The sequence below is a fragment of the Carica papaya genome, chromosome 1, assembly GCF_054855325.1.
Source record: "Carica papaya isolate Zhongbai chromosome 1, ASM5485532v1, whole genome shotgun sequence".
Lineage (NCBI taxonomy): Eukaryota > Viridiplantae > Streptophyta > Magnoliopsida > Brassicales > Caricaceae > Carica > Carica papaya.
The window spans coordinates 10323908-10333536 of record NC_142309.1 but is presented as its reverse complement, the minus strand read 5'-3'; the positions used below and the strand labels follow the sequence as shown (position 1 = coordinate 10333536).

Here is a 9629-nt window from a genome sequence, read left to right as displayed (position 1 = left end):
TATTATTATTAATACGAAACCAAAGCTGCCTCCTTGGGTTTTGCAGTTTTCAATTTTCATTTCTGTTACGTGTTCGAGTGGTTGATTTTTCAAAATTAATTCTCGCAAAAATTTACAACCCCCAAAAGTTTTACTTAAAATCAAAATTACATTTTAAAGGTAAAAAATTCTCTTCTCCACAATCTAATAAATTATTTAATCAAAGTTAGATTATTCTTTCCAAACCAAACACGACGGTGATTGTACGTACTCCTTTCTAACGACAGACAAATTTTGTGCATGTATTCTGTCCAATAAGGCTGATACTTTGAGATTCAATAATTTATAGCCTCCTCTGTGTAGTTTAACTTTAAGAGGGTTAGAGCATGTGGCTACAAACCACTGTCTTCTAGAGTTCAAATCGGCGTAACACCACAACATGAGGTTCTTCCAAGCAAGAATTATTGTGTGGTAATATTATTTTGTTTAATATTATTCTTAAAAGGAAAAAAAATAAAAATAAAAAGTAAAATATATTAAACATAATAGAATATTTTTAAAGAGTAAAATATGGAACCAAGTAATAGAATATTTTTCAAGCAGATTGAGGCCCATGATGACAAAACTTTTAAAAAACATATTGTTATACAATGGGCTGCCCAATTTGTTTTAAGTGAGCTACGAGAGTGAGTGAGTGAGTGAGTGAGTGACAGTATTCAATCAAAAATCTAATGCTGTACAAGCAATAGAAAATGCAAATAAACTGCTACAATTTTCTGGACATGTCTAAAAACTTTCAACGTGATGTAATGTCATTACAAATATATAGATAACTAGCTGAAATTCAACAGCAGACATCTACCTGGAATACTTCACTATCATATATAGATATCATATTTATTACTAGCTCAGCCCATCAAATTGTAGAACAGACATCTACCTGAAACACTTCATAGTTTGGCAAAAACTGGTTTTCTTTTGCGTATTTGTGCAGCTACAGCTTCCGTTAGATCTTCAGATAAAAGCATGGCAGAGTTCCAAGTCGCAACATAGTCCAGTCCTTGATCTACGCTAACCTCCCGGCTTCTTAGCAGCACTGCCTTTGTCCCCCTCACAGCAAGAGGAGACTTGGCACCAATTCCTGTCAATATTAAATAATTAAATAACAAAAATGTTAGCCTTTTGCTTCCATTACCATTTTGTTCTTTAACTAATTTCTTGATTCTTATATATAGTTTCTTTACTAGCCATGGAACCGAGGGTCGTAATTTACCAGATCAAACCTACAAAAGACAAGGACACATCCAAAGATTTTAAGCCCAACAAAGTCATGTTACAACCACATTCCAAAACTATACAAACTAAATATAAATATTAAGTAAGAATGAAAAAGATAAAAAGTAAACCAAACGAGTGATTAGAATATTTGAGAAAAGGTTCATAATGTCTATCCTCACTACTTGATATGTTTGTGGATTAAGTTATTTAAAATATATAAATTGTAAAGATTGAAACAAGGTTCACACAGAAGTCCCCGTGAATAAAACAAGCTTCTTATTTTTATTTCCATTACGAACTAAGTTTTGAAAAGTCAGAGAACACTTCCAATCTTATTTCACTTAAACTATTCAATTCTAGTTACAATACTTGTTTGAGGCCGAGATCGTGGGCAGGGAGAGTCACCTCCTAACGTTTGTTGGTGATCTAAACGGCTTATGTTATTAGGTCTTCATTGTGAGAGTCACCCCCTAGCATTTTTCTTAGCGTGAATGATTTAGGGTCTATTCGTTCATATCAATTTGGGGAATTTGAATGTATAAATTCTAGACTCCCATCATCAACTAATGTAGGAAAATTAAAAATTAATTTATCCTACAAAAAATGGGGTAAACTTAGAAACTATCTAAACTTTCTAAGAATTAAGACGAAATAACAGAATATTAACTATTCAGACCTAGTATCTCTCAAGCATCACAAATAACACATCAACGACATTCTCAGAACAGTTTTTATCCAATAATGACTTATGTAACAGAAGAATTAGAAAGTTTTAATGTGCATTAAGAATTGATTGCATCACGCAACCAACGTATAATCAGATGGCATTCTGAAAACAAGTTACATTCAACAAGCATTTGTAATGCAGTAATTTAACCCTAATCTAGCTGTAATTTTGATATAGGATACTGACAAGTAATTTTAACCACTTAATTCCAATTAACCCTTTTCGTAACATAATAAGCAAGATGGCTTCAAGAAAAAAGAAAACCATATTCCAAACCTTTTGGAACTGCTTAACTTTTGTTCCTACCAAATCACTTCTTTTTGTATTTTCTGTATAATTGTTAATTTTTTAAATAAATACCTTATTTTTTTTAAATGTTGGAAAAAATGGATCTATCAATGTTGGTTAACCAAGATGTTCATGGTGTCCCCTAAATCTTCTGCCCAAACTAAGCAAATGTCAGCTAAACAAACTAAGCAAATGCCCGTGGTGCCTGCTAAATTTTTAACCGTTTCAATGTTGCAGTGTTGGTTAAACAAACTTGGAGATTAGTGTCAAATCCCGAGTCTCTGTTATATAAAATCTTAAAAGCTAGGCAGTTTCAAAATGGAAATTTCAGGTTACCGCTTATGCGATACGTAACTAGCTATGCATGGAAAAACTTACTTGAAAGTGGGAATTTGTTGGAGGAAGACCTTAAATGGAGAGTTGGGAATGGTCAAAACATCCCAATCTGGACTGCAAAGTGGTTGCTGAATCAAATTGGCGGCAGAGTGTGCACTGCAAGATCCCTGATTTCCCTGTTGCTCTAGTTGCAGATTTGATATACCCACAGGACCCGAAATGGAGGACAGACATTATTAATAATTGGTTCTTGCCACAGGATGCTACTTTGACTAATAGAATACAGCTAAAAAGAAGACTACCTGTGGACAAGCTTGTATGGGTACATGATGCTTCGGGTGAATACGCGGTGAAATGTGGATACTATCAAGCATGGTATAAATGCTGCAATGGAAGTAGTGGAACTTTTATGAGTGCTGATATAGTCCCCTGGAAACAACTGCGGGCTGCCCCTGTCCTATCGAGAGTGAAACACTTGGTATGGAGATTATCAAGAGAAATATTATCTGTGCGGTATAGATAAGGCTAAAAAGGCATGCAGATAGACCCTATTTGCCCTATGTGTGGGGAGCCAGATGAAACTACTGACCCCTTGTTTTGATCCTGTGATTATGCAAAAAGATGTCGGAGATTCAGCCCCTGCGAGGTGGTCTCCTACAACCACAAGGATTCTATATCTGGTTCAAGGATGGCACCACAAGGATTCTATACCTGGCTCAAGAATGGCATCACTTCCCCCTCAGGGGAAGTGTGGTTCAGGGTCCTCCTTTGAGGCACACAATGGGTAAGAAACCAATGGCTTCATCCTGATAAATGATATAATCCTCTTGCTTTAATTCAGAAAGTACAAGGTATATTACCGAGCTAGAGTATGTACATGATGAGAGTCGCTCAGCAAGATCAATCCCAGACTAAAATAATGCACAAAGGTGAGAGGAGATAAGGTCGTCACCATTACTGAATGAGTTAGGAAAAATCAATGCTGAACCCTCTATTAGAAACGATGAGTAGACAGTGGACAGGTCTTCGGTTCATTTGTAGAGGATCAACAGAGAAATACTTTTCTCAGGTATACGTAGAATACCAACACCTACTTCCGTTGAACTTGAAGACCTTCCTCCTACATCCCTACCCAATTCTTATGTTTGTGTCTTAAGACAATCTTTTATTTACTTTTCATCTTTTTGGTTTTCTAGATATACTGAGAGATTCATAGATGGAATTATTCGCATAACATGATTACCCAAACATAGTACATCAACAAAGCAAGAACATTCGTAAATTAATATACTCACTACAATTCTATCAAAATGAATTACCGTAAGAAAGGCCAAAAAACCAACTTACCCTCCGCGACAATCCTCAAGCCCTCCTCCAATTCCTCCTTGGACCCGAAAACCCGAGACACAAGTCCCATTTCTTTCGCCTCTGTACCCGAGAAACTCCGACCAGTCAACGCCAACTCAACGGCGTTACCATGCCCAACAATAAACGGAAGCCTCTGGAGCGTGCCCAGATCTGCCGTGATCGCCAGGTCGACCTCCTTCACCGAGAAGAACGCGTCCCTTGTGCAGAATCTTATGTCACAAGCGGTCACGATATCAACTCCTCCACCAATACACGCTCCATGGATACCTGCGATCACAGGCTTGCGACAAATCTCGATAGCGGTGATTGCAGCCTGCATATATTTGATCTCCCGCCGAAGCTTTTCATTTGAGCGGCCGCGGTCTCCTGAAAGGGACTCATCGAAGATGGAGGATAAGGTCTTGAGGTCGATTCCGGCGCAAAAGTGGCCACCGGCTCCGATAAGAACGATGACGTTGACATCAGGGTTTTGGTCGAGGGCCGAGAGTGCTGTAGGGAATTCGGTAAAGAATTCACGTGACAGCGCGTTGCGAAAAGATGGTCTGTTTAGGTATATGTAAAATACTGGAGAGTTGGGGGTTTTTTGAACAATTTGTAACGTTTTGTATTTCTCCATGGGAGGACTGGTGCGAAGAAACGAAACGGCAAAAAGTGAGAGAGAAAAGTGGAAATGAGGTGGATAAATTGAGGAAAAAGATAAACAGGTCCTACCGGGAGTCGAACCCAGGTCGCTGGATTCAAAGTCCAGAGTGCTAACCACTACACCATAGAACCGGATGATATCAGATTTTCTGATAATAAAAATAGTAAAAAATATACAGGTTTGAGCTTCCTTTTCATTTGGTTGCTAAATGACAAAAACATACAAGGAAGAGAGAGGGACAGAGAGAGGTGTGATTAGAGAGGGTGAAAGAGACAATAAATCAGAGCTCAAATTTGAGATGAAAGATATGAAAAATTGAAGATAATTGTGAGTTGTAGTAGAGAGAAAATTTTCGTAAAAAAAAAAAAATACATTAAAGTAAAAGATGAGAGTTTTCTAATAAAATAAGAGAAAGTTTGTCAAGAACGAAGAGAGCCAAAAATGGTGTTTTTGATGGAGAAATAGAAAGTGGTTTTACTTATAAAGTTCATTAGGGTTTAAAATATAAGGTAGATTTCAAGTAAAAAAAAATATTTAATTAAAATCTATATCTGATCAGATTAAAAATAAGTGTCATGAAAGATGGTGACGATATTTCCTAAGAGGAATAACTTAGTTCGTTAATTTAAAGATTGAATAATAAATACTAAATATATGTTGATCCTTAAATAATTGTTGATAATATACTTCAAGTATAATAGTAAGTCAATCTAGTTGGATCTAGTAATTATGTATTCTGTGGTATACCCACTAGCTTTGAAATAGAGAAGATGGAAATGATAAAAAAAGATATAATATTTAGAGGAGAAAGATCAAACTATTATAAGGGGTGAATGTTGAGGGGAGGGTTCTTAGATTATTTTTATTTATTTTTGGTATCTAACTCGAATTTTCTAAGATATTCAAGATGTCAACTATTACTAAGTATGATGGGACAACGTGTTCGGAAGTATATTTAAAAATGTGACAAATGAAAATGATAAGATATATTTTTAATTCTAAAATAATCATTTATTATTTTTAAAATAATTTTACAATTACACTTACGAAAGAATGTAATAATATTACATGTGAGGTATCTCATCTTATACATAAGGAATCTTGTTAAATATATTTATTTTAAATTAAAAAAAAAAGATGAATTTTTAACATACTTTAAATTAAAAAGAAAAGAAAGATAAAAAAAAAATTATTATGTGAACTATCACATTAATCTTTTGATCGGAGAACTTTATAAAATTTGTTTAAGTCCTATTATTGCAATCTCATTGTAAGATAAAAACATGATATAACTACGATTATCTTTTTACGAGTTAAGGAGTCAATTATTATGTTGTAATTATTTTAAAATTATCAAAATTGAGAAAACAATTCATCAAGTACCTTTCTTATTTTTTAAATCTACAAACCAAAGTTTAAAGATCATGCATACTTATACCCTATCAAATTGCTTAGTACCTGTAATATTCTCATTTGGGTACTAATATGTTCACAGTAATGTATCTAGGATTTTAGAAGATATAATTCCTGTTTATGATTGCAATGATTGCCTTTTTTTTTTTTTGTTTTTAATTTTTATAATTTAAGCAGTAGAAAGGCTGTATTTGAGGTGGTTGAGAGGGATAAGAAGAATTCTCCTTTCAAAAAATACACCCCTTTATAATTTCTTGTCTTAAAACCAAACAAAGAGAGATAGAGAGAGAGAAAAGATAGGCTGAAGTAAATAGCATATTCAAATGAAACCAATTATACATGTTTAGAAATCAATAATAATATGTAACAAAACGACCTATTGAGGAGTACTATAAAAGGGGAGGTGGGTGTCCCAGATATACAGGACTGGATGTATGTATATCTTACAGGGAAACAAGTGTATTGTGTATATAAAGGGCCAGAGAGTAAGAAGAAAACAAGGTATTGATTTGGTGTCTAACAAGAGAGCAATTTTACAAAAAGTTGATGATCATAAATCAAACATCATTATGATCTGAATTAGCTTCTTTGCTTTTCTTGATCTCCAAACTCACAGCTAATTGCTCTATTTTTTCTTGGTCATTAACAGACTCCTCATGAAGTTGGATTTGAACAGGATGAACTTCGGAGTTACCCAAAACGACAATGCTTTTCAAAGGTTCCGGCAGCTTCTTGTTGTCGTTTTGTCTGTAAATTGCATACAACACCATCTGTATCATCCCCAACATAAACCCCAACACATTCGGAATCTGCATGCCAGACAAATACGGTGTCGTTTAGGTAAATTAATAATTGCTTAATTCAATATAATTCAATGTCTGTTTATATATATATATATATATATATCTATATATTCATTCTCTTACAGCCACGCAGATGTCTTTCTGTAGCAGACCGTATGAGAACCACATAATTGCACTCAATGTCAGAAAGAAGGATAGTGTAAAGGGCATGAATTCTACACTTTTTGTACGGACAACTTGAGCCTGAAAAAAATACCAAAAGTAATAAATTTTTAATCCCCTTTAATTTTTATCTTTTATAATTAATTATTTTATTAGCCACCCAGTAACTCCATGGTTAATTATTCATAATTAATTTAGTGAGAAGTCACGTGTTAAAATCGATTCATTTACAAAACTTATTATTTTTCTACAGTATTATGCAGTGAAGGTGGGCTCCAGGAAGGAAATTATATGGAACCCAACTTTATGTGAGTGAATAATAATAACAAAGTTGTCTTCTCCACTTATTAATCTTTTCTAATTTTTCTTCAAGGAAATGAGTGATAAGATTTTAACTCAGAATTCCAACATGTATAAACTTACCACAATGCTTAAGGGGGCTGCGAAGACGGCAACGGAAATGGCGACGCAAATCCAACCGAGAACTGGAATTCGGTGAGAAGGGTTGAGTAGGAATTGTGCCAAGAGAAGAATTGAAGAGAAAAGTAGGACATTGAGGGCAGCAAAAAGTTTCATGGCGGAGACCTGCAAAGTTTGTGTTAAGAATTTATTTAAGTTATAAAAAAAGAAAGAATTTATTAACATATATATAAATATGTGTGTGTATAAATATTTACATACCCTTTGGTGGTTGGGGGCATAGGTGATATACATAGTGATGTAAAAGGTTTCAATGACACATCCAAAGGAGTTAATGGTGATGAGAAGGAAGGTGTCATCGGGTTTTTGCAATGCATAGTAAAGCCACAGCATGGAGCTGAAAAGTGCTACTTGATAAGGTACTGATTGGAAGCTTTCCGTTGATTTTTTCTTGTAAATCCGATAAAAAGTCGGCCTGCACAATCAAATATCAAATCAAGTCAAGCTAATGGAATTCAATACAACATGTATAACACCATACACAATAGTATATATATATATGTGTGTGTATGTATATATATATATATATATATATATGTGTGTATAAACTCACACTGGAGCCAGGTAGACGCAGAAGGAGATCATGTTGCCTGCACATGCATCATAAACAAATATTCATATGAACCTTGCTTGCGCTAACTTAACAAAATTAGAACTAACTGCATGAACGCCCCTAATGCAATTCACACAAAATAATGATGATAATGACAATTGATGGGGAAGGTGAATCATCATTAATTTACTTCTGGACCACCCTCGATAGACATATATATATATATATATATTAAAGTAAAAAAATTAGTAAATTTCATTAAATAAATAGTAGAAAAAATCAATAAAACAACATAACCTTTTAACAAATAACATCATGTAATGTATACGTTGATGGGTAAACTTTATTATTGTAGAAAGATATGTAGATATACCTAAGATTCCGAATGCAATAGCGGATGGGTGATGGGAGGAGAGAATTGCCATGAGGGATGTTGATTGGAGAAAGAAGGAAGAAGAAGAAGAAGAAGAGTTTATAAGAGAAGGAAGAAAATTCCAGAGAAGTCTGAAACCTGAGTCTGCTGGTAATGACAGACATGTATTTATAGTAACAAAATTTAGAAGAGATGAATGTGCGTCTTGGAGTCATTCTACTTGCATGACAAGTGGAGCATTGGTAGGTGGCCTTTCCAAAATATCATTCACCTCAATTTCCTCCACGCGCCAGCATTTTTCTTTTAAAAATAATTTATAATAAACCAATATATATATATATATATGTATATATGTAATTACAATATTACTTTCCATTTTAAATAATGTTATACTTCTTACATGAATTTAAGTACCTTTTTTTTTTTTTTTGTACTATTTCATTTTATTTCTTTTTAGTTGTTATTTTACTATTTTATTTTTTTAATCATTTTACTTTCAAAAATTGTGCTCATTAGTTTCTTTCTATTATATTCTTAACATATTTAGTATGTGTCACCAAACTCTTAACAAATGGTTTCATTTGATTTTCTACTTTTCATACATTTTATGTTTAATATGTAATAAATAATTTAATTTTTAATTAAAAAATTTAAAAATTAAATTTTTAATTATTACATTTTTCATGACATAGCTCCATGCTTTTATAAAGTCATCATTTATATCTATAACAATAAATTGCTACATTTTTTAGCTCAAAACTGTAAAATTCATGTATCAAGATCTTTGATATGGTTGTCATGCGGAGTGCAAAATTTGATTTTACGGATAATACATAAAATCAATCTATCTACTATTTTTTCTTCACATACAACTCATACTTTTAAATTTGATCTAATAAACTTTTATCATTAATACCGTGTCTAACACCATTAGACAAATGTTCGCATATAAGGATATGTGTTCATGTAGCTATTAAACTTAAAAAATATTTCTAGCATGACAACCATATGATTGTTTTTGTCATTTTTAATATGCTCTTTTGCAATCTATGTTTCTAAGTCTCACTAAGCTAGGTGATGGTGCTTAAATATGGCCAAATAACATTGGAGTCACATCGGTGCTGGAATTTTTTTTTCTAATTTTATATCTTCTTATTATCTTTTTATAAAATTTATGTCTAACTTATGACTTTTTGGAGATAGAAAAAATGAGAGCAAGAGAAAGT

At 33.4% G+C, this 9629-nt stretch overlaps 2 protein-coding genes and 1 non-coding gene across 4 annotated transcripts; all 3 read right to left on the bottom strand.

Annotated features, from left to right (window-relative positions):
- Positions 1-727: 727 nt before the first annotated feature.
- Positions 728-4708, bottom strand: DCI1 (delta(3,5),delta(2,4)-dienoyl-CoA isomerase 1). 2 transcript variants are annotated; one of them, XM_088219003.1, is made up of 4 exons: positions 3956-4708; positions 2911-2992; positions 2651-2792; positions 980-1120 (listed from the first exon to the last, which is right to left on the bottom strand). In XM_088219003.1, exons 1-3 carry the CDS (start codon positions 4590-4592, stop codon positions 2681-2683), a joined length of 831 nt encoding a protein of 276 aa, XP_088075129.1. In that variant the 5' UTR covers positions 4593-4708; the 3' UTR covers positions 980-1120; positions 2651-2680. The 2 variants fall into 2 exon arrangements, with proteins under 2 accessions (XP_088075125.1, XP_088075129.1); XM_088218999.1 differs by lacking the exons at positions 2651-2792; positions 2911-2992 and having other exon boundaries at positions 728-1120; positions 3956-4683.
- Positions 4679-4750, bottom strand: TRNAQ-UUG (transfer RNA glutamine (anticodon UUG)). The gene has a single exon. It is a non-coding gene; the product is annotated as a tRNA-Gln (tRNA).
- A 1581-nt stretch (positions 4751-6331) lies between these two features.
- Positions 6332-8554, bottom strand: SAG29 (senescence-associated gene 29). Its single transcript, XM_022037100.2, has 6 exons — positions 8404-8554; positions 8031-8067; positions 7679-7892; positions 7421-7582; positions 6959-7078; positions 6332-6841 (listed from the first exon to the last, which is right to left on the bottom strand). Exons 1-6 carry the CDS (start codon positions 8453-8455, stop codon positions 6590-6592), a joined length of 837 nt encoding a protein of 278 aa, XP_021892792.1. The 5' UTR covers positions 8456-8554; the 3' UTR covers positions 6332-6589.
- Between the last annotated feature and the right edge of the window lie 1075 nt (positions 8555-9629).